Source organism: Peromyscus maniculatus, chromosome 1 (genome assembly GCF_049852395.1).
Source record: "Peromyscus maniculatus bairdii isolate BWxNUB_F1_BW_parent chromosome 1, HU_Pman_BW_mat_3.1, whole genome shotgun sequence".
Lineage (NCBI taxonomy): Eukaryota > Metazoa > Chordata > Mammalia > Rodentia > Cricetidae > Peromyscus > Peromyscus maniculatus.
In genome coordinates this window covers 192,285,487-192,313,085 of record NC_134852.1, presented here as the reverse complement: position 1 = coordinate 192,313,085, position 27,599 = coordinate 192,285,487, and the positions used below count along the sequence as shown (strand labels likewise).

At 38.5% G+C, this 27,599-nt stretch overlaps 1 protein-coding gene across 2 annotated transcripts; it reads left to right on the top strand.

Annotated features, from left to right (window-relative positions):
* The first annotated feature begins 1,978 nt into the window (after window positions 1-1,978).
* LOC102926095 (cytochrome P450 2C29) lies at window positions 1,979-27,598 on the top strand. 2 transcript variants are annotated; one of them, XM_042263155.2, is made up of 9 exons: window positions 1,979-2,245; window positions 3,427-3,589; window positions 3,765-3,914; window positions 6,862-7,022; window positions 8,288-8,464; window positions 10,540-10,681; window positions 14,933-15,120; window positions 19,088-19,229; window positions 27,096-27,598. In XM_042263155.2, exons 1-9 carry the CDS (start codon window positions 2,024-2,026, stop codon window positions 27,275-27,277), a joined length of 1,527 nt encoding a protein of 508 aa, XP_042119089.2. In that variant the 5' UTR covers window positions 1,979-2,023; the 3' UTR covers window positions 27,278-27,598. The 2 variants fall into 2 exon arrangements, with proteins under 2 accessions (XP_042119089.2, XP_042119117.2); XM_042263183.2 differs by lacking the exon at window positions 19,088-19,229 and having other exon boundaries at window positions 2,002-2,245.
* Window position 27,599: the final 1 nt, after the last annotated feature.

Here is a 27,599-nt window from a genome sequence, read left to right as displayed (position 1 = left end):
CTCATGGGAGGTCTGCCCCTTTCTGAATTAAGATGGAAGAAGAGTGGAAGGGGAGAGGGTAAATGGAAAGCAGGGGAAAACTGGGAGGAGATGAGGGAGGGGAAACAGTGGTGGGTATATAAAACAAATGAAAAGAGTTAATACATTAAAATAAAATTAAAAAACAGTTATCGACCAATTTCTTTCATGAACATAGATGCAAAAATACTCCATAAAATACTTGCAAACAGAACCCAAGAATAAATAAAAACTATCATCCATCATAAACAAGTAAGCATCATCCCAGATATTCAGGAATGGTTTGATTTACAAATATCAGTAAGTGTAATACACCATATAAACAAACTGAAAGAAACACACTATCATCCCATTAGATGCTGAGAAAGCCTTTGACAAAATCCAACACCCTTTCATAATAAAAGTTTTTCAGTTTTTCAGGATACAAGACAACATACCTCAACATGATAAAGGGAATTTACAGAAATCCCATAGGCAACACAAATTAAATGGAGAGAAATTTAAAGCAATTTCACTAAAATCAGGGACAAGACAAGGCTGTCCACTCTCCCTATATTTAATCAATAGAGTACTTGAAGTTTCATCTAGAGTAATCAGACAGCTTAAGGAGATCAGTGGGATACAAATTGGAAAGGAGGAAGTCAAAGTCATTTTTTTTTTTACTCCTGAGTAGTACTCCATTGTGTATATGTACTACTACATTTTCTTAATCCATTCTTAGTTGAGGGACATCTAGGGTGTTTCTAGGTTCTGGTTATTACAAATAATGCTGCTGGTGTTAGTACAAACTTGAACAGCTACTATGGAAATCAATATGGCAGTTCCTTAGAAAATTGGGAATTTATTTATCTCAAGACCCAGCTATACCACTCTTTGGCATATACCTAAAGGATACTCCATCCCATCGCAAGGACACTTGCTTAATTATGTTGTGGCTTTATACATAATAGCCAGAACCCGGAAACAACCTAGACGTCCTTCAACCAAAGAATGGATATAGAAAATGTGGTGCATTTACACAATAGAGTATTACTCAGCTGTTAAAAATAATGACATCATGAAATTTGAAGGCAAATTTGTAGAACTAGAAAAAAACTCATCCTGAGCAAGGCAACCCAAATTCAGAAACACAAATATGGTATGTATTCACTTATAAGTTGTACATTAGCCACTGTTAATGATAATTAAGCCATATTGGAGGATTTATTAAGGCAGCTCCATGTAGTTAAAAAGGAGGTTTATTTTGGCGATAATTTACAGCTAGTAAAGGGGTTGGTTACAGGATCCGGGAGAAGTGAGGTGCAGTACAGCTGGACTCTCTGGAGAACTCTGCTGGTTTACCATCCAGCATCCAGGATCACCAGGAACCAAGAGAGCTGGCACATCCAGATCTCAGGTCTTAAGGGCTCCCATCTCAGCCCTGCCTCAGGGGCAGGCCATAGGTAGGTGTGACAGTTACTGGAAGTCTCACTGGAGGTAGTACTTCCAGGTCAAAGCTAGGACAGCTACCCATGACAAAGCCACAATATGCAGATCCAGAGGGGTTAGGTAAAGAGGAGGGGTCTAAGAGGGATGAGTGAATCTCCCTGGGAAGGGGAAATAGAATAGATTTTGTGCCTGGACTGTGAGTGGTTGGGGACTAGGGGCAGGAAGGATCAGGTGGGAGAGGGAGACAGGATGGAAAGAGAGAGTGCTGGGGAGTTGAGGTTGTTTATGACTTGTCCTATTCCTCTGATCTCTCAGTTTTTCACCCCAATATCTGACTCCAGGGCTTTATTAATAAGACCGTTTAGCAATTTGTCTTACAAAATCCAGAGTATTTGGTTACCACTCAATAGAATTAAGCCCAATATTCTCATGAGCAAACCTGACAAAAGGATGAGGTTAAAGAGGAACTGGGGTTGTCTTATCACTAGGTCAAAGTTTACTTGGATGAGAGATTAAACATTGTCTAGTTGACGAGTCAATGAAGCCACAAAGTACAACATGTTGATTCTGCAGCTGCATGATAAAAGCTCTGTGCAGTCTGATCACACCTGTGTCAGTGAGAAGGGTCTCCATGGATCCAGTCATAGTCTTGGTGCTCAGTCTCTCCTGTCTGCTTCTCCTCTCACTCTGGAGACAGAGCTCTGAGAGAAGAAAGCTCCCTCCTGGCCCCACCCCTCTCCCAATTATTGGCAATTTCCTCCAGATAGATATGAAGAATATCCAGCAATCCTTTACCAATGTAAGTATGCTTTATGCTCTTCTAGTACTTTGAAAAGGGAGATAAATCTAATATTTTCAATGAAATACTGGAGAATATATTTTTAAAAATTGATCATATAGTCAAAACTTATTTAAAGTTTTATGTTTCTTCTGCTTTTTGTCTCTTGTCCTGGTCAATAATTCAGTAATGAGGAATATGTTTCAGGTAGATGAACATCTAAGTCATTGCATTTTATAATATAAATCATGAACTCCTAGAAGTTCTTATGCTTCTTCACATATTTTTTTTAAAAATTATTTTCCATTATTTTTGGCTGAAGGTCAAGATTGACAAATAGTTCATCGATAAGTCAGAATTTTAGACACTTATTGTTATTAGTATTAACCATTGATGCTAGATTCTGAAGAACTGACTGGTGTCTGATTGAAGTAAATGCTTATGGGCATGGGCTCACACAGGAAATGAAATACATATAGTGTGTGACTAATATATGTAGGAGTTCCCAGAATCTATTTTCCGTTTATACAAACCTATGCTGTGGCAAGAAACACTGCATGATAAAAATCTGTTTATTCTACAGATGTTTGATGCTCTAGTTCAGATTCTATGGGCCCACTCTAATTTTTTTTTGTAACAATAAATGGAAACTGGATGTGATCATTTGTGGTGACCTCAGATATATTTCTATTCTTTATCACAGGGCTCACTAGTTTTCCACAGAAGGAGTTTCACAGCGGAACCTACAGATGTCATCCAACTATTGATCTCAATATCATATTGTAATGAGTATGAAGTGATTATAAATTGCTCAAGCATCCAATAGTGAATAAGCAGATTGCCAGTTTTGAGTTTTTATTCATTTGAAATAGGTTCCAGAAAAATTAATGGAGAATTTTTTTACTTCATTTTTATTTGTGAAATGAAACAAAGAGATCTGGCAAATGTCTTAGTGTAATTGATTTCATAGTCATCTGTGGATCAACTGACCGGGTGTTTGCCTGGGCCACTATAAGAAATACATAAGTAAAATGACCATAATGATAGATATCAAAAACATTTGCTACTGAGTTTGCCTGAATAAAAACATTAAAATATAATAATAATGTCAGCTTCAATGAGGTCGACTATATGGAGAATGAGGTGACATTATTATTATTATTATTATTTCTAATTTTTTGCCTTTTCTTTCTTGTTTCTAGTTCTCAAAAGCCTACGGCCCTGTCTTTACTCTGTATTTTGGCACACAGCCCACTGTGGTGTTGCATGGCTATGAGGCAGTGAAAGAAGCTCTAATTGATCATGGGGAGGAGTTTGCTGGAAGAGGAAGGCTCCCAGCTGTGGATAAACTTCTTAATGGCCTTGGTAAGTGTGCATGTGCTTATGTGTATGCTAGGCAGTATCCATAGTGAGCCAGAGGATGGACAATATAATCCATACTTGCTCCTCAGGCACATGTTGGGACTCAGTGGCTGCCACCAGCCAGCTCCCTCTTCTGTCTCTGGGATCTACTCTCTATTTTCTTTTCCATTTTGTTCAGGAATTGTTTTTAGCAATGGAAATATGTGGAAAGACATGAGACGCTTTTCCCTCATGACCCTGCGAAATCTGGGCATGGGAAAAAGGACCATTGAGGACCGTGTTCAAGAGGAAGCACAGTGCCTTGTGGAGGAACTGAGGAAAACCAATGGTAAATGCAGGTTAATAATCTGACCTTTACATCTTGGTCTGGTACAGCAGTTCTCAACCTGTGGGTTGTGACCCCTTTGGGAGTCAACCATTGGGAAACAAATATTTATAATATGATTCTTAGCAGTAGCAAAATTACAGTTATGAATTAGCAACAAAAATAATGTTATGTTTGGGGGTCACCATGACATGAAGAGCTGTATTAAAAGGTCATAGCATTAGGAAGGTTGAGAACCACTGGTCTAGTGTGACTGTGTTAAGTCACATGGTTCTTATTCCATTCAAAACTTTCTTTTATTTGCAATGAGATGTCATGAGTATAGGTCTCATACTAATTTTCCATTGCATTATGGAGCTATTCCTTCTCTTTAGCGCAAGTGTAGTTTTCCTATTGCATATCATCTAACCGGACAATAATTGTCAATGATAATGGTGGTAATGTCACAGAGTATACCCTTAAGGAACCTAAACTACATGATATTGATGTTCATTTTTTTTTGGCCAACATTGCTCTCCATTGCTTAACTTGTGTATCCTAGGGTCCATGTTCACAGTATTTCATAACAGCGATGTGATGTATGGTCTTCATTTCTTACCTGAGTGTAATAGAATTTTCATCAATTATTGTATCTCTTTTTATAGCATGATTTCATAAGTTTTCAATTTTTCTTATTACAAAACACTTAGTGTTTGGATTCATATCTTTTATTAAACCATGTTTCAACACCAATATTCAAAATTTTACATATATGGAAATTTATCTAATGAGTCATTTAACTAAGCGAGAAATGTTTTCATTGACTCTCTAGTATTTTCCTACATATCTTAATTTTGCACATTATTTTCATATTTACTCTTTTCTGTGTTAGAAAATTGATGACTGTTCCTTTGATAATACATTGTATTCTACTTACCTAGTAAGTTCTTGCAATGAGAAGTCTTATCTGCTTGAGTTTTAAATGCTCTGGTTGTCCTGGAACTCACTCTGTAGACCAGGCTGGCCTCAGACTCAGAGATCCACCTACTTCCACTTCAGAAGTGCTGGAGTTAAGGGTGTGCACTACCACACCCAGCTCAAAATATTTATTTCTTGAGGAGAAAAATCAATTGGTTGAAACATGAACATGAGAAAAGGAAAGTCTCCATTTGCTTCCTCATTCTGTCCCCCCCCACCTGCTCCCGCCCCGCCTGGGATGGATATTAAAAATAAAGGCTGTACTTAGTCCCCAAGTGCTTTTAAACTTGGTGGACTAGAGCTGGATGGGAATCTTCAGAAGGGTGTTGGATATTATTCCCAAGCCCTCAGGAACTTAACTTTAGAATGCCACTCTAATTCCTTGATGTTAATTCATGCTACCTGATAAATAAAGACAGTATGCTTTGCCAAGTGCACACGCTTTTCAGAAACAATGGAAGGAAAGCCTGAAAGTCACAGGTCTTCCCTTGTGGGTCCTGTTTCCAGGCAAATATGGTCAGTATTCTGTTCCCCTGGCACACAGCATCACTTGCTCTGGGCAAGTGGCTATATACTAGCATATATTAAAGCCACAGCATAAGAAGAATGTCATCTATTGAGTTCAGCCAGATTAAGAGTCTATGTAAGATTCTGTATCCACTGGCATTTTGGAGATGAGACACCACTGGCCTAAATAATTAGCCTTTTTCAGTTCTTCAGTATTTTATACAACTACTTCCACACCCAGCCTGGGAGAGACCTTGACTTTGAGAGTGTTCTCTAATAACTATCCATCGTTTGAGCTTTCCTAATCCTTGTATTTCATCCTTGCTCTCAGGGCTCCCTTCATGGTGTATGAACTATTTATTGACTTGACATTGCAGGTTTAAACTATCAACTGGTCTAGTCTGAGCGAGACCCTAAAATATCAGTCACTCAGAATGGTGGTTAATCTCATCCAAATTTTGAAGGAATGTTTTAAAAATTACTCCTTTGAGCCTGAATAATAGAATTTTTTTCCTTTCAGAGAAGATCAGAAAAGGAGGCCTAAAGCCCTTTAGCACTGTGAATCTTAGTAGTAGCTGAACGAGAAGCAACTGCATGGTGTAATTTGCTTTGTGGATGTGACAGACATATTATAAAAGAGAATCCAGAATGATGGCAGGATTGAAAAAAGAAACTGAATCAAATTTGCTTTAAGACATATAGGGGCTTATTTTCTTTATTAAAGTATTCTTGTAAGAAAATGTATATATTTATATGACAGTCTCTTGTGTCAAGTATTTGTGCAACCAGAGCTAACTTGCAAATTATTCTTGTAATATCTCATTATTTTGAAAGACTTATATAATAAACTCTGGCTATCTGACAATAAAATTGGTGAAAAATAAAAAAATAGGCTATCTGACAAAAAAATGGGTGAAAAAGTAAAAAATAAAGGCTGTCACATCATTTAGTTATGTAGGCAGATCATGTCATACTTATAGTTGTTGATATTACTTTTATCCACATAACAATGATATATCCTGCTTTTCAAACTGTTCCTCCTTATTTTTGTATGTAACTATAATATTGTCATTTATTTACACTTTATTGGAATTGTGCATGATGCTTACACTCATTAAAAAGCAAAATTTCAGATCTCCACTATTCAGTTTCCTTCTCTGTTCTATATGGTCTAAAGACAAAATTGACTCAGGTCTGATCATTAGAACATTAGGTTTATAAAAGTCTTTTTAACAAATAGCATCCAGCTGAGGTTACTGTTAATAATTCAATACAGTAGACATGATCTGCCATTACTTAACCACTGAGAATGAAGGCCAAGTCAAGGTTAAGGTTAAGGCTGACTCTTCACCAGGTGAGTATTGGCTGTTAAGAATATTAATAATTAAGACACTGCTTAAAACTTCTAAAGTAACTTACCTGTTAACAAGGGCAAAGTGTCTTTGTATATTTTAATGGCATTTTACAATTGTTCCCAACTCTCCAGGCTCACCCTGTGATCCCACCTTCATCCTGGGCTGTGCTCCATGCAATGTCGTCTGCTCCATTGTTTTCCAGAATCGTTTTGATTATAAAGATCAGGAATTTCTTAACTTGATGGAAAAACTGGATGAGAACACCAAGATTCTGGGCTCCCCCTGGCTACAGGTGAAGCCAAGAGCCTTTTTTCCTGAGAACACATTTATGGTCTTTCTTTTCACAGGTCAAATTCATTATGGACCAAGCAGTGAAATGACCAGACACCACAGTTCTGACTAACCTAATATGGAAAAATTATCTGGAAGGGAGGTCTAAGCCATTTGCTATACAAGTAGAAAGACAAGGGAAAATGTTAGGATGGCTCAAATCTGATAGCTTCCTATACGTTGATTGTACCATTGAATTCCATAGTGCTCTTTTTATAGAGTACTGTATTCACTTCTACAGTGAATGGTTGGCCAGTCACTCATAGGTCATTCTTCTACTATGTAAATTTATTGGCCTCTTTTCCACAATTATGTACATCCTCATCATATTACTATGTAGGGATATCTTAGTTCAGATAGACTATTCTCTTAGAAGAGGAAGAATCTTTGTGGCAGTGAAACTTGCCAGGGAACACTGAGTAGTTCCAGTGGTTTGATGCATCAGCTGGGATCCTAGTTGACATGGTGACAGGTAGAAATGACAAGATGAATGGTTTAATGGTGCTTGGACTTTAAACAGCTCCACAGAGTTTTCCAGTGCTGCATTGGCATCTCCTGTCCATTGCACAAGGAATTACTGTGATACATATGTATATATAATTTTACTTTATAAATTTAATATTTATTGTATGTGAGTATGCCAGAAGAAAGTGTATGGATCACTTGCATGTCCTACACACACACACACACACACACACACACACACACACACACACACACACACACTCCCTAAGGGCTATGATGTCCAATGATTTTTGAGCCCCACCCACTTCTACATACTCCTTTTGTGTGAAAAGCTAGTTGGTAGGAATAAAATCTTCAGGCACTAGATTTCTACTGTAAATCAGGTCACCCAACCATCTTAATTTCTACTGTCATCTGAAAGTGTGAGTGTGAGTAATTTGCATCACGTGCTATTTCAAACCTGTAGAACAGAATTTATATGAACCATCAATGAATGATCTGACATGAACATGCTTTACACTAAAAAGATTGATGAATGTGGAAAATTTACTGTGGTCTTTGACCATTTAGGCAGAGATTTCTCCTTCAAATCTCTCTATGAGAATAGAGAGTTGTTATATATGCAAATAAACCACCTACCTCCTCAAGGAGAACATTTATATCTAAGCTATAAATGCAAATAAGGCTTGCTGTGTGCTATAAATGTGTCTTAATTTGATCATTACAGTGTATTCATTTAGTAAATTTTTGCATTTTTTGTAGGTTTGCAATACTTTTCCTGCCCTGCTTGATTATTGTCCAGGAAGCCATAACACATTTTTTAAAAATTATTCTTATATGAAAAGTTACTTTTCGAAGAAAATAAAAGAACATGGAGAATCACTGGATGTTACAAATCCTCGGGACTTCATTGATTATTACCTAATTAAAAGAAGGCAGGTAAAGTGTTAACATATATTTATACACTTAGGGGTATATATACATGTATGCACTTGTATGTAAATGTATATACATGTATGATAATTACATGTTAATATACATTTATACACTTACTGGATAAATTCTATAAGATTATAGTTCATTGAATACTTATTTACCAGTGATTCCTAAAGAGCAGCCCAATATGATTTGAAAAGCAATTTAATATCATTATGTGTATGACTATGCCTAGAAGAAATAAAGTGAATTTGTTAATAAGTGCACATTGGCCCTGTTCTTTAAATTGAAAACCAAAAAGAAAAGCTAAAACAATCTAGCAGAGTAGAAAGACAACACAAAAGGCAGATAATATGAAACAAATTTCAACCTGATCACAAATAATAAACTGTTCTGTCTTAAACATGAACATTGGCATCATCATCTAGTGTGTGGATTACTTGCACATCCTATGATCTGAATATGTTTGCAATTGTAGATACTATTGGAAATTTAAAAGGCCTGAATGATGTAGAGAGAGGTGTGGAATGAGAAAGAGTATGTGGATAGAAGAATAAATCTTAATTGAGTATAATTTCAGATAAATATGCCACAGTGGGGTTGGAGATTGGTAACCATTGTATATCCTGTGAGGTTTAAGTGAGTTATCACTGTGCAATTAGAAAAATACATTTCTCTATGCAATTTCCTTGGCACTCTTACCAAAAATTAATTAACAATAAACATGCAGGTTTGATTGTGGGAATTAGTTTTGCTCAATTCATCATTTTTGTCCTTGCTAGTGGTTTAATATACCAAGTTATTCATTAATAAAATGTTTTAGTAAAATTTAAAATCCAGGATTTTTGTGAGTCCCTCTACTTTGCTGTTTTCTTTTTCTAGACTGCTTGACCATTCTGGATATTTTAAATTCCAATATGAATTGTAGGGTAAGCTTGTCAGTTCCTTCAAAGAGGCTGGTAGTGATTTGTACAGAGATTGCATTTAATCCATCAATAATTGTAGGGATACGGGCCATTTGCAGAAACAGAGGAAAATCTCACATGTAATGTCAGTCACTCATTTTGTGTGCACTGTGATGGTATTTAATGTATCCACAAATACTGTTAACCATCAACTCTCTAGTTTCAAAATCCTACAGCGCTCTACAATACAAACCACAGCCACTAAATCATCACTCCCCTTCCTCCATTTTTATTAGTAACTGTTACTGTGATTTTCTTCTATATAGATGTTCCTTTGGATCTCTGACAGAGTATATGAGGCTTTGCTTTCTTTCTTCTTGCACCTTTATAAAATCTTGGATGTTCCTCTCAGTTCAGTTTCTTTCTGTTTTATTTCTGTTACAGCAAACTTCATTTACAAGCATGAGAACCACAATGCACTCATTCATCATTCATGTGTCTTTGCATTGTTTCTCCATCGGACTCTTTTGAGCTATTTATCTATCAACATGTGTGCGTGCATTTCTTTATGGCATGTTTTCATTTTCTGTGTGCATATCCCAATACTGGTGCTTCTGATTAAACTGTAATTTCATATTTACCTTTGTGAAAAATAGCTTCAGTTCTCAACAGACATTATACAGTCTCATAGCTACAAGATCTTTTTTTTCCATTCTTAAGTTTTTATTTCATGTGAAAGGCAGTTTTGCCCACATGTGAGTCTGTGCACATCTGGACCTCAAAGCTCTTTGGGTATTGATCTGTGTATTAATGTCACGCTAATTTCATGCTGTAGTCTGCAGTAGGTTTTCATGTTTGTGGGGTTTAGATATTTCTCCACAGTTCCACTTGAATCTTAGAATTTGCTTTCTTATTTGAACATTGGTACAAATAGAAGTGACTCATTAGAATTCTTTGAGAAGCATTATTGCCATCTTACCACTATTGCATCTTCCAGTGCTTGCACATGACTGTCTACATCACAGGCTCTGAAATGCCACATTGGTTTCCATTACTAGTGTACAGTCCACATTCTGTGTTATCAACAATATGAAATTTTGCAATTTTGTACATTTGTTGTAGTTGGATGTGTCGGTAACAAATTATCAGATAATTTTGTAACACCATTCTTAGGAAAGCTGCAGTCAGCAGTTGAAGTACACAATTGAAAATCTGATAGTGATTGTGACTGATCTGTTTGGTGCTGGGATAGAGTCAACAAGCACAACGCTGAGGTATGCTCTCCTGCTCCTGCTGAAGCATCCACACGTCACAGGTGAGGACTCAGGTGGTGACCCACAGTGGTCCTGTAAGGTGATGGGAAGATGCTGCCAGTGTCCAGAGTGTTGCTATTCAACACCTCAGTATTGAATTTTCTGTTTCTCAACTTGTAGGGATGAGGGTGAGAGAAATGAAAAGACCCTATCTTTAGGAAACATCATCAAACCCGGTTCTTGGTCTGAGTTTCCTTGGATGTCATCTGGGGAAGGCACCACTGGCACATTTTAGCCTGTTGTTTCTTTTCCTGTATTCACCAACATCTGGCTTTAAAGCACACAAATTCTTGCAGTTGACTTTCTTCTTTCTAATAAATCTGATTTGGCGAAAACTTGCTTCACTGAAGCATAAGAAGTAGTTCTATGGGGGAGGAGGTGCAGGGGAAGCTGGGAGGAGCAGAGGGAGGGAAAACTAATCAGGATGTATTTATATGTGAGAAGGAAAATCTATTTTCTTTTTTTTCCCTTTTATTTTATTTTACAATACCATTCAGTTCTCCATATCAGCCACGGTTCTCCCCCCATCCTGTCCCCCTCCCCTTTCCCCCAGCCAACCCCTATTCCCACCTCCTCCAAGACAAAGCCTCCCCCGAGGACTGAGATCAACCTGGTAGACTCAGTCCAGGCAGGACCAGTCCCCTCCTCCCAGACTGAGACAAGCGTCCCTGCATAAGTCCCAGGTTTCAAACAGCCAACTCATGCACTGAGCCCAGGACCTGGTACCACTGCCTAGTTGCCTCCCAAACAGATCAAGCCAATCAACTGTCTCACCTATTCAGAGGACCTGATCCAGTTGGGGGCCCCTCAGCCTTTGGTTCATAGTTCATGTGTTTCCATTCGTTTGGCTATTTGTTCCTGTGCTTTATCAAACCTTGGTTTTTTTTTTTTTTTTTTTTTTTTTTTTTTTTTTTTCGGTTTTTCCGAGACAGGGTTTCACTATGTAGCTTTGCGCCTTTCCTGGAACTCGCTCAATAGACCAGGCTGGCCTTGAACTCACAGAGATCCGCCTGGCTCTGCCTCCCTAGTGCTGGGATTAAAGGAGTGTACCACCGCGGCCCAGCGGAAAATCTATTTTCAATGAAAGGAAAAAATTAAAAAAAGAAAATGTAACTATTTGCTTTATAAAGTGCCTTAAGGATTTCATGTTAATATTGACAGAGTGTAATTAGCTAATTGTTGGCAATTTTGAAATTATGGAATTATGAAAACTAATTATTCTTGTAATACTTGTCTATTAGTTAATGACTTTAATATTTAATATCACAGTCAGATGGCTCAGTGGGGAAAGGCATATACTGCCAAGCCTGAGGACCTGAGTTCAATCCCGGAGACCCACATGTTACCATATGTGAACCAATTCCTGCAAGTTACCCTCTGACCTCCACACATGTACCATTGCACCCTGCCCACCACTAATTGAATAAATATTAAAAAACCTATAATATCTAGTAAATATGTTAATCTAAGAAAAAGAAGCGACCCTAGTATTTTATGTGTTTTCCTAAGAAGTTTTCCCCTTGGAAATCATTCTAATTCTTTGGTATATTTGAATTGCATTTTCATTGATGAGGTAGTCACAGACAGGAGAATTTTATAAGTTTTCATAAATTTTCTGTTGAACAATTTTTTTTTTGGTTTTTGAGACAGGGTTTCTCTGTGTAGCTTTGGAGCCTTTCCTGGAACTTACTCTGTAGCCCAGGCTGGCCTTGAACCCACAGAGATCCACCTGGCTCTGCCTCCCCAGTGCTGGGATTAAAGGCGTGCGCCACCACCGCCCGGCGTGTTGAACAATTTTTAAAAATGTGCCCCAAATATGTTTTACAAATAACATTATTTTAAAAATTTATCTTTAAATTGAACCAGCTAATCACCATATGTGAAATACAACTTATATCCTGTGTCCAATGGGCACTGAAATGAAAATAACATAATTATGAAAGAGAATCAATGTATTTAGAGCAGGAAAATAGACAACAGTAAACAAGTAAGAAGTATTCACCAAATTCCAGAAACAAAATAGTAATGAGGAGTGAGGGAAAAGGAGCCTGGAAGAGAATGATATAACAGATATGGCTGAAGATTTGCTGTGAAATAAGAAAAACAACCCCTCCCCATTCTACATAAGGGGCCCTTTTGTATTAAAGGAGTCTAAATGTGAGCCAGATAGAAACCAGAGGCTTGTCTAGCTATAGTTCCTACATCCTGCAGGTGGCAGTTTCGAACAAAGAAAACACTGAATTATTCTCAAAATAAACTGAGTACAAGAAGCCATGGGAACAGGAACATTTAGTGGATGGCAGGGGAAGAATAATGTAGGATGAAAGAGGAGAACTGGGTATGCTGAGTCCCTGGAGAGTCTGAGAGGTCCTTTCTCCATCGTATTTCATGAATATCAGCAACTGGATCTATCTCCAGACAATGATGCAGTGTAAAGATCTCTGTATTTTACCATCTTCATTGACAATCCTTTCCAAATATCCATTGGAAGGAATGAAATAAAATCATCACTGCAAGGCAAAGAGTCATGAAATTTCAAAACACCAGGTCTAACAGAAGGAAAAATCCTTCAGGGAGATCCCTGATTCACACTGAGACAGCACCATAATTCTCAAGAGAAGCTTGTGGTGTCTTAAGTGTTGATAAAATGAAGGAATAAACCCCCACACATCCCATAAATTTTACACCCTACTTTTGCTTTCTTCATGAAACGCTGGGGGCTGTTTTCCATCCTGTTGTCTAATGCAATGTCCTTGGAAGTCATGGGCTCTAGAAATCTACACAGCCCATGAAAGATGGTGAGAGTTTCAGATTGGTTTTGGGGATCAGATTTAGAAAGCTCTCAATTATGTATTTACCCCATGGATGCTGGAGGCATGAACAGCAAATGAGGAGAAATGTATAATCTGGCTCCCCCATTAACTGAGCTTTTATTCCTGGAGTGGGAGCATCACTTTAATAATTATAAATAATGCTAACTCACAAAGGGTCGATTACAAGCTAAAAAGAAGAGGCATACTTCAGTCACAAAGTATATCAATAACAAAAACTACTGTAATTTTTGTAATACAGAGTATATATATATATATATATATATATATATATATATATATATATATATATATAAATACAATTATCCCAACAATGAATATTGGTTTAAGTATTATAACTCAAGATCAATGGTTAGGGAAATGACAGGTTCATGAGTGTATATTTGTGTGTGTGTGTGTGTACTTATGTTGTATATGTGCATATTTTATTATCTCTTTGTAGTTATACATTTGTATACAGGATGTAGGTATAACTTATATTTTCATTTCTGATATCAATAACTCAATAGATATTGTTTATATTTGAGTATGTAAGAAGCAGTTATTTAAAGTATGAATATATTTTACTAGTAGTTGTTGATGTTAACCCTGATCACTGTTAGATAATGGGAACATAACTGGATTATGATTTAAAATTGTACATGCACACATTTAATGACTGTTTATGATGTCTTTTATTAATCACAATAATATCTGGTTAATTGTACTGTATTTTATTGTTTGAAATGTTTAATTATCTTACATATCATTTGATATTATGGCTGTAAATAATTAGTATATGATAATGAAGCATGATATCTATTCCATGATAGAGCTATAAGTATACATAATAAAAATTATGTTTATATAAGTTTATTCCTGTGTAAGAAATGTACACTTACAATGCAGCATAGGCACTTTCTTCATGTCCATGTAGTACTGCATTATTGTCACAAACACATCACTTTTCCCTGAATCCATGTAAAAATGCTTGTTGTGGTGGAACATACCTATAATCTTGCACTGGAGTGGTGGAGACTGCAGAACTAAGGGGCACACCAGGCAGAGGGTCTACCCTAAATGGTCAGCTGCAGACCCTGAGACCCTGTGAGGAGGCAAATGGAATGGCTCCTGAAGAATATCTGACATTTCATCCTGTCTCCACATGCAGTGTACTCATGTGAACATGCATCTGTGTATTTGTTGACACACACGTGAACACACATGTATATACTTATGCACCCAAAGTAGCAGCTATGTAGTATGAAGATGTTGTGAATCCATATTTTTGCATTCTATATATCTAAATGTATTCATTGGGGGTTCTTTCAACTTTTATACTCTTAATGCTGGGCACCTTGGTTGTGCAATGTGTGGCCCTGACTTATTGCGACAGACATGCTACTTTCCTGCTGTTCCATCATTTCTCATGTTTATAACCAGCTAAAGTCCAGGAAGAGATTGATCGTGTGGTTGGCAGACACCGCAGCCCCTGCATGCAGGACAGGAGCCAGATGCCCTACACAGATGCCATGGTTCATGAGGTCCAGAGATTCATAGATCTTCTCCCTAACAGCATTCCCCATGCGGTGACCTGTGACATTAAGTTCAGGAACTACCTTATCCCCAAGGTAAGCTTGTCTCTTCTCTGCTGCTCTTCTGAGCTCTTGATGCCCCAGGTTCACAGTGTGATTTCAGTCCTCTAAGTCACACAGTGCTGCAGGTTCTTATGCTGTTCCATGATTTCCAGGGCAGCTCCACAGTAGGCAGCGACATGGTAATGATGCTTCCACAGCTGCTCCATCTTCCAAATTTTGTTTTGACAAATCTTTTGCATGCATACTTCTGTGTGTATTTTCCAATTTACTGTTAAATTTTACTAAAGACACTTATGAAATTTTTATTGAGAGAAAAAAATCTCCAAATAATTGGAAATAATTTATATCCTGAATGCTTTAACTTATCAAAAAGCTGCTATGTCATATGTTAGTTTATGCTTTCTTCATCCCCCCCATAATGTAGCTTGTAAATATTTTCTTTAGAAATTTACTGAGTAATCCATGTTTTCTAATGATCATTTTCTAGAACTTCCACCTTTCTTTTGACCTGGTTAATACAAACAATTGATTCAATCATGGGTGATCTTATTTTTTTTTAACCCAAACTTATGTATAATTCTAATAATTACAGATAATGGTTTATTTATAAATTTTTGTGGTGGAATTTCAAGATGTTTCCTGGCTAATATGTTTATCTATATTTTTTATATTCTTGTCTTTTATTTCAGTTTATGTTATGATTGAACTGACTTATGAATTCCAGATAGCATTAATCAGATTTTTTATTTCTATGCTCACAAAAATTGAAAGTTTGTAAAAAAGAATCAGGACATTAGGAACATGAGAGCAATCAGAAACTAGAAGGGTGCAGAGACAAATATCAGTCAATTAGGGTATGGATTCATGAAACTTTCCCAGAGAACAGGTGAAGTTGGCATAAATATTATGAGAGAGATGACTGAATTAATAGGTCCAACTAATCTAATGCACATACTTATTTCACTTCTTATCAATTTTTTCCTGTCAATTATGATGTCTTTAGAAAATTTGAAAAATGTTTTAATTAGATTAAGATATGCCAAAAGATCTTCCTGAAATATGATTTATGATTCTTATTATTGGGGTCTATGCACAGTATAACAACATTTAGTTTAAGTCCTTATAGCTAAATGGTCAATAGACTGAAGAATGAAACAGGAATGACCTGTGTCCTAGCGCCCCTTGCCATGATTACACTCTTGCTTGAGGCAAGTATTGCATCTGCCTAAAGCTCATAATCCTGTATCTCTTGGCTGATGGCTCATGATGTGACTGTTCACTTTGGATCTTGAGAACTGAAATAGTATTCCTTCCCATACTGGAACTGCCTGATACAGAAATAATCACGACTTTATGGCTGACTCTACTCTCTTAGAAATCTGGTGAGTAACTTCTTTACCAGAACATGTTTAGTTCAGTTGATATGAAAATACAGGATGCGGTCTCATGAAAGCTTTGTTGAGCGCATGCCAGGCACCTGGGGTCTGTGGTGATGATGTCCATGGCCTGTGTCAGCATAAGGGTCACTGGAACCATGCTGTTCTGAGCAGGCCCCACCCTGCACTGCCTCTGGGATGGTGGGCCTTGCCCCTTGCTGGATACAGCAGGAGATAAGCTGGCCCTATCCCTCAGGGGAGATCTCACCCTTGCACTCAGTACCCTTGCACTCAGGAAGAGTGGTCCCATCCCTCACCGCAAGTGTGTACCTCACCTGTGCACACTAGGGGCAGCACACTAGAGCTGACCCTGTGGTTGGGGGTGCAGGTGAGCTGACCTTGAGGGTATGAGAGCAGGAGAGCTGGCCTCACCATCTCTTGGTCTGCCCTCCCCCATCACCACCTGTGGCAGGTGAGAGAGCTGGCCCCAGGGTTGCAAGAGTGGGAGAGCTAGCCTTGACCCTCACTGGCTGCAGCACACTAGAGAGCTGGCTCTGCTTCCTGTTGTCAGGGATACAGGTGAGCCAGCCCTGAGGGCATGAGAGCAACAGAGCTGACTCCACTCCTCTGGTCTACCATATGGTGACATGGGTGAGGGAAAGGTGCCCTCCCTGCTCTGCCCCTTGCTGTCTGTGGCAGGTCAGAGAGCTAGCCCCAGGGTCACAAGAGTGAGAACTAGCTGTAGACAAAATTCTAAACAGTCTTATTAAATAAGAAACACAGAGCCAAATATAGGGGTGAAGACCATAGAGATCAGAGAAATAGTGAGAGCCACCAGTTGACCTTAGCTTACCACGCCACCGCTGTAGCTTCCCAAGTGAACCAGCTTCTTCCTTTCTAAGCTGTGCCTTATTGCCTTGCTGTTCTGCCTTCTCATTGGCTCTTAGCTCAGCCACCTCACTTCCTCATCACTGCCTGTCTGTATAGACCTCCAGGTCTCTATGGTTGGTATTGGGATTAAAGGCGTGTCTCACCACACTTGGCTGTGTTCTTGAATGCTTGCCATGTGATCAGATTAAGGGCATGTGCTACCACCACCTAACTTTTTGTTTATGGCTGGGTATCTATGTCCTCTGATCTTCAGGCAAACTTTATTTATTAACATACAAATAAAATATCACCACATTTCAGCACAACCATCAGGAGAGAAGGCCCTGTACCTTGCCTGGGCAAAACAGTAGAGCTGGCACTGGTGATGTAAGTGTGGGGGACCCAGATCTGAGGGTCTGAAAGTAGAACTGGCCCTGCTCCTTGCTGTAGGCTGCATTTGGTGAACTAGCCTAGGCAGTGATGGAGAGCTTACCTGGCCCAGGTAGTGATGATAAGGGAAAGCTAGTGGGCTGACCAATCCAGCTACTACCCAGGCCCAGAACCAAGGCTATGAGTTGGCCTACCCCAACATCCATCAAATCTACAAACTGTTAGAGCATGTAAAGGTGACAAACCTACAGATCCAAAACAGCGGGATCCCCATGGCACAGGACAACAGGATATCCAAGAGGAGCCCAGTAAGAGCCCATTGTCAGTGATGTAGCAGAAGGGGCCAGAGGCCCCTAGCCAGACCAGTGACTCCTGGCAATGAACACTTGCAAGTAAAGATGAATGAAATGGACTCAGTGGGCCACACTACAGCTTCCATGACAAGATTATTTTTTGTTTTGTTTTTTTCTTTTAAATTTGGTTTTGATTTGAGGGGAGGTTAAAAGGGCAGAGGACAGATGTAAGAGGTCACAGAGAAAAGTAGGGTCAGACTGCATGATGTGAAATCCTCAAAGAATCAATAAAAGTTAAAAAAGGAGAGAAATTTGGGAGTGATAGGGGGTCAGTATGTGTATTAACTGAAAAAACTTTGCATCAGCACAAACTATTTACATACATATTCAGAACAATTTTTATTTACCTGTTGCATAGAGAACATGACTATCATGACATATTTAATATCTCTCCTCTTTCCTGTCCCATTTCATCAGTACCCTTCACCCCACAAATAGTTTCCTTTTTGCTTTTGTTGGGTGTGTACATGAGTGTGTATGTGTTTACATACACAGATTCTATATATGAGAGTAGACTCTTCTTTACATGACATGTGATATCTACATCTACCACAAATCACATGCAAATGATATAAAACCATCATATCAGAATCTTTAGATTTTGTTTGTATACTTTCATGAGTGATTTCCTGTTATACAAACATATAATAATGCACTTCAGTTGCAATCATAATCCATGTGACCTGTGAAGACCAGATGATGAACTATGAGAAAGCAGCAGATGGTGGGACACACATGTCCAAATCAGAGGAAATCGAGAACAAACTTGGAATAATTAGCACCAAACATCCAAGTACTGACTTCAGATGTCACTGGAGGCATGGTAACTACATCACTGTGAATGGGTCTCAGACTCCTTCCTGCTCCTTACATGCTGTGTGCTGAAATGTTCCTGCTCTTCTTTTCACTTAACCCTGTCTAGGGATTGGACGGTGAAGTAGGTTATTTCCCTTACATATTTAGGTCCATGATTTCTTTGTGCCTGGGTGGCTCTGTGTTTGTTGTTTGCAGGGAACAACCATAGTAACATCACTGTCGTCAGTGCTGCATGACAGCAAGGAATTTCCCAACCCAGAGATGTTTGACCCTGGCCACTTCCTAGATGGGAATGGAAACTTTAAGAAAAGTGATTACTTCATGCCTTTCTCAACAGGTAATAGAAATTTATTTCCATGGCTTCAGTGACATGAAGATCTGTGTGAATTTATACAGTATCTCCCAAGGGTCTAAGTTTTGAATAATTAGAAGCATGACTTCCTTGATGATGAGATTGCTGTGTTAAGATCAAATTTTGAGCTTTGAGGGGGAAAGATTGGATGGAGATATCCATGTAGAGCTTAGTGTCCCTAGGTCTCTCTCTCTCTCTCTCTCTCTCTCTCTCTCTCTCTCTCTCGTTGTGGGTCTCTGTGTTTTTTCTATCTGGTATAGGAGGAGGCTTTTCTGATGATTGTCAAATAAGGCACTGATCTATGAGTATAGCAGAATATAATTAGGAGTTGTTTTTATTTTTATTTATTTATTTATTTTTACTTTTTTATTTTTAAAGACCAGCAGTATTTGGTTTTTACAATAGGTCTCTGGGCTATATTTTTTCTGGTTCTTGGTCACAAAAGCAGTGTCAGATAAAGGTTCTGCTGTGGGATAATGCTCTTGTACACTGTAAAGATTTGTCACTCCTATTGGTTTAATAAAGCATTGTTTGACCAGTAGCCAGGAAGGAAGTATAGGTGGGGTGACCAGGCTAGGAGAATTCTGGGAAGAAGAAAGGCAGAGACAGAGTCTTCAGCTGGATACAGAGGAAGTAAGATGAGAATGTTAAACTGAGAAAAGGTACCAAGCCATGTGGCTAAACATGGACAAGAATTATGGGGTAATTTAAGCATAAGAGCTAGTTAGTTATAAGTAATAGGCCAAACAGTTTATAATTAATATAAGCTTCTGTGTGTATTTGAGACTGAATGGCTGTAGGGCTGGGTGGGACAGAACTTATATCTACAAGGTTCCATTTTGTGGAGTGGGCCTTAAATCAAATCAAATATTGGTTAGTTACTCCCTTAAGATTTATGTTACCATTGCCCTGGCATATTTTGCAGGGAGGATAGCCTTGTAGATCAAAGGTGTTGTGGCTGAACTGGTGTATACATTTCTCCTTTGGTAGCCTGCAGAGTACCTTCCTGTACCAAAGACAATAGAACAGAGGGGTGAAGGTTATATGTAGGCATCAACCTCTCCATGAGTTGTGTGGGTGTTGTCTTCATCAGTGGGTCTTGCTGTCAGTTTGTGGAGAGCAACCTATTTTCTTGGCAACAGCCTGAGTTGTTTAGAGATTTACATGGGACCCCTTTGGCCAAAAACTCAATTGGATGTAACCCAGTACTGGTACTGGAAGCTTCACCTTCATATATTTTAGAAAGTTTCTACTGATTAGGTTTCTATATTACAACACAAATGCCCCTCAATTCTATCTGTCTCTCCCTGCAGTCTCTCTCCTTTCCCACCCGATCCTTCTGTTGGAGTCCCCCCATCCCCAGTCCACCCATGAAATCTATTCTATTTCTCCTTCCCAGATTCATGTGTGCCCCACTAGTACTTTTCTTTATATCTAATCTCTCTGGGTCTATGGGTTATAGTTTGGTTATCATTTACTTAATGTACTTAGAGTGAATTGAGACCATATTTATCTTTCTGGGTCTGGGTTACCTCACTCAGAATTACTTTTTCTACTTCCATCCATTTGCTTCCAAATTTCTTGATATCATTTTGTTTTTAACATCTGAATAATATTCCATTGTGTAAATGTAGCACATTTTCTTTATCAATTCCTCTGTTGAGGGACATTTAAACTGTTTTTTTCTTTTTAACTTCTGGCTATTATGAATAGAGCGTCAATGAACATATTTGAGTAAGTGTCTTTGTGGTAGGGTGTAGAGTCCATTGCATATGTGTTCAGGAGTGGTGTCTTAGTTAGGATTACTAACGCTGTGATAAACATCATGACCAAAGGAGGTTGGGGAGAAAAAGGGTTTATTTGGCTTACATTTCCACCTTATATGCTATAGAGGGGTATTAATTACTGGCTCGCTTCCTCTACCATGCTCAGCCTGCTTTATTACAGAATCCAGGGCCTCCAGCTTATAGATTACACCAATCACAATGGCCTGGGCCCTCTGCCATCTACTACTAATGGAGAATGCCCTACAGACTTGCCCATGGCCAGATCTTATGGAAGCATTTTCTTAATCAAGATTCACTCTTCTCATTTGATTTTAGCATAAGTCAAACTGATATAAAACTATCCAGCACAAGTGGTATATACAGCTGGACCTTGAAGTAGATTGATTCCTTCTTTCTGAGGAACTGCCACACTGGTTTCCATAGTGTGTAGTTTTTTTTTTTTTAACTCTTAGGGGGCCTGCCACCCAGCTCCCAAATAATCACAGGGAGACTTATTCTAATTTATGAATGCCCAGCCTTAGCTTGGCTTATTTCTAGTCAGCTTTTCTAATTTAAATTATCCCATTACTCTTTAATTATGTTTTGTCTCTGGGCTTTTTACCTTTATTCTATACATCTCTCTTTCCTTCTTACTCTGTAGCTGGCCCCTGGTGTCTTTCTCTGCTCCTCTTCTCACTCCTCCCTCTCACTTCTTCTTCCCTAGCCTAGATTTCACTTTCTGTTTATTCTCTCTGCATGCCAGCCCCACATATCCCTTCTCCTGTCTAGCTATTGGCCATTTGGCTCTTTATTAGACCAATCAGGTGTTTTAGACAGGTAAAATAACAGCTTCACAGAGTTAAACAAATGCAAAATGAAAGAATGCAATACATCTTTGCATCATTAAACAAATATTACACAGCATAAATGAATGTAACACATCTTAAACTAATTTTACTCAACAATAGTGGCTGTACAGCTTTGCATGCCCAGCAGCAAAGGTTGAATCTTCCTCTTGCTCCATGTCCTCACCAGCATGAGCTGTTGCTTGATCTTAGTCATTCTGAGAAGTGCTGTTTTACCTTCATCAGAGTAGCTGTGCTTTAAACTACCAGCAGCTGGGCCACTCAGGCCATGGGTTGGGGGGAATTCTGTTCCCCCAGACAATAGCTCTGTTGCTGCCATTAAAGGTAGCTTTAACTAAATGTCTATCATTCTAATAAAACTCAAGATTCAAAGTCTAGGGTGAAACCTGTTAGCTCAGAAAGTTAGAGAAGAAACTGACTTTCTCTCTTTACTGGTGTCCTCAAAAGCCTCTCTCCTTCCACACCTCCCCAACTAAAACAACAACAACAACAACAACAACAACAACAACAACAAAACATACTGCACTTCTCCCTACCACTTCCTGTAAATTAGCTGCTAGCCCCATCTCTCTGAGTCCAGGTTAATTTTATTAAATTAATGTAAATACAACACATTTTTACATAGTTAAACAAATGCAGCATAAACAAATGTAACACATCTTTGCCTAGTTAAACAAATATTCTACAACAGAGAGGTATAAGATGGAATTCCAAAGTAGTTTTGATTTGCATTTTTCTGATGACCAAGGATCTTGATGTCTTTCTTTAAGTGTTTCTCAGCCATTTGAAATTCCTCTATTGCGAATTCTCTGTTTAGATCTGTACTCCATTTTTAATTGGATTATTTGTGTCTTTTTATGTCTAGTTTCTTGAGTATTTTATATATTTTGGATATCAGTCCTGGACTGGATGTGGAGTTGGTAAAAATCTTTTGATATTCTGTAGGCTACCATGTCATCTGAATGTCTTTGCCTTACAGAAGCTTTGCAGTTTCATCAGGTCCCATTTATTAATTGTAGAACTCAGTGCCTGTGTTAATGGTGTTCTGATCATGACGTCTTCTCCTGTGCCAATGAGTTCAAGGCTATTTTCCACTTTCTCTTCCATCAGTTTCAGTGTATCTGGTTTTATGTTGAGGCCTTTGCTTCATTTGGAGTAAAGTTTATGCAAGGTAGTAAGTATGGAACTATTTGGATTCTTCTGCATACAGCCAGCCATCCAGTTTGACAAGCGTCACTGGGTTGAAAACAATGTCTTTTTTCCCCAGTGTGTTTGCATATAACAGGATCTCTGTTTTGAGATCTTTTTCCAGTGCTTCAGCTATGTTGGAATATTCAGTCCTGTTGTGGTAGGGTTGCTGGACTCTGGTGGAGACATATTGTCCTGGTTGCTATTGGATATGATTTTAAACTGGCATCTAGGCATACTGAGAAGACTATACTAGTATGTGCCAACACCTCATTTTGTCTTTGTTGGATGGGTGTTTTGTTTATTGATTTCAGTTACCTCTCTGTTTTTTATGAGAGTGTGGTGGCACTAACTGATTACTTTCTACCTGCTTCAAAGAACTCGACAGAACAGGAAAAGAAATGCTTGCCGTTTTAAGATATGGTTTTATTTGTTTTTGATTTTCATACATGTGTTCAATTTCTTTTGATGAAAACCATGCACACTACTTCCCTTCCACTTATTGCATTACTCCCAGAACCACTCTCTCCCACATCTTCATCTACTCTATTTTTAACCTACTGACGACACTCTTTGCTTCTAGTAAATTCAAGGATCCGTGACATTCTCACAAGCATTGATAACACACCTGAAAAACACAACCATGATGAAAACTTGTTCTCTGTCTCTTAATAGCTATAAATAGCTAATTGCTCCTCAGTTGAAGGTGAGACACTGTGAGGACATTCCCAGTCCTTGCTGGAATTTTGGCTGAGGGAGGCCATTTATTCAGTGGTAAGGATGGGCTGGAGAGATGGCTAGCCAGTTAAGATAACTTGCTGCCATTACAACAGACCTGAGTCCAATGGCCAGCGCCCATCTTGGGCAGCTGACAATCATCTATATCTCTAATTCCAGGACATCAGGAGCAATCTTCTGGACTCTCTGGAAAACTGACTTTGACGTGCTCATTGTCCCACACAGTATACACATGATTACTTATTTAAAAAAAATAATGAACTACTGAAGCAGGATGTTTTCTCTTAGTTCAGAATGCAAGAAAGTATTAGATCACATGGGATCATGGAATCCTTGTAGATCTGGCATCACACCATGAGGTGATCACACAGTTTCCTGCTGCTCCACCAGTCAGGATGCTTGTCATGAATATTGACTCTTCACACATGCAGCATGTGTGCTGAGGCTATTTTGATAACTCATAAACCATCCTTCAGTTTCACAGATATTCTGATGACAGATGTGAGCAACCAAGCTGATAAGGACTTTTGTATGATTCATTTCTTAAGACTTTATGCTACTTAAATGTTACTCACTGTTGTCGATTTGCTTAACTAATTGTCCTCTCATTATTGATGTAACCAACCATCTTATTAAATAAGAAACACAGAAACAATGTAAAAGAGAAAGCCGAGAGGTCAGAGCTCAGAGCTAAAATCTCACCCTTCCGCCTGCGGTGTCCCAGCTTCCCGAAAGAGAGCTATATCCTGTCTGTTCGTTTTTTTTTTTTTTTTTTTTTTTTTTTTTTTATAGTATGTTGTTCTGCCTTCTCATTGGTTGTAAACCCAAACACATGACTGCCTCGTCATTGTCTGAATGTACAGCCCCCTAGGTCTTAAAGGCATATGTCTCCAATGCTGGCTGTATCCCTGAACACACAGAGATCTATGGGATTAAAGGCGTGTGCCACCACCACCACACTCTGTCTATGGCTCTAATAGCTCTGACCCCCGGGCAACTTTATTTATTAACATACAATCAAAATCACATTTCAGTACAATTAGAATACCACCACATTTCCCCTTTTCTATTTTAATAAAAAGAAAAAAAGCAAAAGGTTATAACTAACAAAAGAAAAACTATATACAAAAGTACAATAACTATATACAATATATACAAGTAATAAATACCTAAACAGGTATTTGACAAATCAGAGAAAATAATTCCATTATCTATCCTATTTTGGTAAATCCAAGATGTATCTAATGCACTTTCTATCCTAATTAATTTTCAACTATAACTAACTAATCTTCAACCATAACTAACTAATCTTCAACTCCCTCAGAGACCCAAGTAGGGAATAATATTAGCTAACAAAAATAAAAACAGGAAGTGCATGCAAGCAACTTCCAAAAAATTTTGTGAGTTGACAGAAACAGCCAGCTGCCTGGGCAGTCACCTGAGGTTTCTCCGAAGTGTTGGGGCATCATCTTCAGCCTATAGGCTTAGTGTATCTGACAGACTCATTTGTGATGTAGGATGTACACAAGGTCAACAGTTCAACCTCACATTGGGGAGAGCAGTCCATGTACCAGAAACACCTGAATTCCACTAGTGTCCTGTCATGATTCAGGATTTTAAATTCTGGAAATTGTTGACAGTTTTTTAATTCAGCTGTTCATTCTTCTTGGCTGTGTATATATGGCTTCATCTCAGCATCCCCCTCTTCTCCACATCCCTCTATTAAATGCCAGTCTACTTTCAAGAGGCATGAGCTTTTAGCTGCTGTTCCATTGCACAACAGAAGCCATCGGCCCTCTGCCTGTTAAGCTGCCTTCGAAGAAAAGGGCACCATACCTTTTCTGGATGCAAAGGCCACTTCAGGAATGGGGCCATATTGTCCTGGCCTCAGAAGATGCCTTTTGATAAAGCCATAACCACACTTGTTTTGGCAAGAATCAGTAGTCCCTTGTTTCGTGTTCTGTCTGTCCATTTTGTCCTGTTGATTTGAGGATACTTTGTTGTCCAGTGGCTAACTTTTGCCACAAGGAAAGTTGACTCCATATGCAGTTTCTTCAATGCCCATATTTTCTCTGAAGTAGATTGGTACTGCCAGGAGCTGACATGTCTCAAAAAAGAAAATTTTTCTAAGTTATTAAAACATTTTAAATGCCATATTCTGTAGATCTCTGAAGGGTTTGAAGATGACCTGTCTAAAACATCTCTGCTCAATTTTTAAAATATATCTAATATGACTACAAGTTCTATTGTAATGTCTAACTACTAACTTTCATTTCTTTATATCCTAATAGTTGGTAATAATAACATTCAAGGATCAGAAATTTGCATTACATTTTTAAATGATGGTATAAATACAATTATAAATATACATATAGCATTTTCTAACAATATCAGTTTCAAATTTATATACAATATAAAACAATCCAATCCAATGTAAAGTATTTAAAACTAGTAATTGTCTTTTTCTTTTCTTTCTTTCTTTCTTTCTTTTTTTTAAAACAAGAACCTTAAATCTAATCTCCTTTGCTTAGCCTTTTTCCTAACCCTTGACAATAATTGTAACCAACCCCCCTAAATACTGAAAATTATCCCAGACCCAAAACCCATTAAAAAGACCAAAAAACCACCCTCCCCACACCACCTCTTTGGGAATGTGGGTGTCGTATTCTTAAAATTGCTTCCTGCTGGGTATGGGCGAAGTTTTCTTTATCCTGAAAGAAAAATAAATATACTAAGCTGGCATTGGAGATGTGTAAAAGTTAAAACCTTCCTTTTTAAAAAAAGAAAAGGGGAAGTGCTGTGGGATGGTCTGTATGTCAAATTGCTCTGATTGGTCAATAAATAAAACACTGATTGGCCAGTGGCCAGGCAGGAAGTAGGTGGGACAAGGAGAGAGGAGAATTCTGGGAAGCAGAAGGCTGAGGGAGAGAGACACTGCAGCCACCGCCAGGACAAGCAGCATGTAAAGACACCGGTAAGCCACCAGCCACGTGGCAAGGTATAGATTTATAAAGATGGGTTAATTTAAGATAAAAGAACAGTTAGCAAGAAGCCTGCCACGGCCATACAGTCTGTAAACAATATAAGTCTCTGTGTTTACTTGGTTGGGTCTGAGTGGCTGTGGAACTGGTGGGTGACAAAGATTTGTCCTGACTGTGGGTAAGGCAGGAAAACTCTAGCTACATCTCATTCATCCATACATCTAACCACCCATACAGTTACAAACACAGGGCATCTCACACTCACTTATGTACAAGGCATGGTTACCTTTTCTTGTCTCTTTTCCCCCCCAGGAAAACGGAGCTGTGCAGGAGAAGGCCTGGCCCGCATGGAGCTGTTTCTATTCCTGACCACCATTTTACAGAACTTCAAGCTGAAATCTCTGGTCCACCCAAAGGACATCGATACGACCCCAGTGGTCAATGGTTTTGCTTCAGTGCCTCTCCCTTTCCAGCTCTGCTTCATTCCTGCCTGAAGATCAGATGCCTGACTCCTGTTGTATTCTTTTATGAAATCACCCCAAGGCCTACATTTACCACTTTCCCAGCAGGGACACTGTGTCCTTTCCTCTTCTCACAGCTTCTGTTCTCTCATTGCCCAGGGACATCAGTTCTCTTTTTTGCAGTCTCTGAAGTCACTGCACAAATATATCTGCCATTATATATTCTCTATAACACTGTTAATATTCCTGGTACTCACATGAATCTAAACCTAAGCTATTAAGATGGATTTCATGTAAAACAGATAAATTCCTACCACGAAAAACAGATAAATAAATAATTCACAATCACGTGTAT

What these genes read in the sequence shown, in the direction of transcription:
- LOC102926095 (XM_042263155.2), top strand. Translation starts at nt 2,024, where the DNA reads ATGATAAAAGCTCTGTGCAGTCTGATCACACCTGTGTCAGTGAGAAGG. An exon ending in TGGGCTCCCCCTGGCTACAG is followed by an intron (nt 7,023 to 8,287) that starts GTGAAGCCAAGA and finishes CATTTTTTGTAG; the next exon opens with GTTTGCAATACTTTTCCTGC. An exon ending in GGAACTACCTTATCCCCAAG is followed by an intron (nt 15,121 to 19,087) that starts GTAAGCTTGTCT and finishes TGTTGTTTGCAG; the next exon opens with GGAACAACCATAGTAACATC.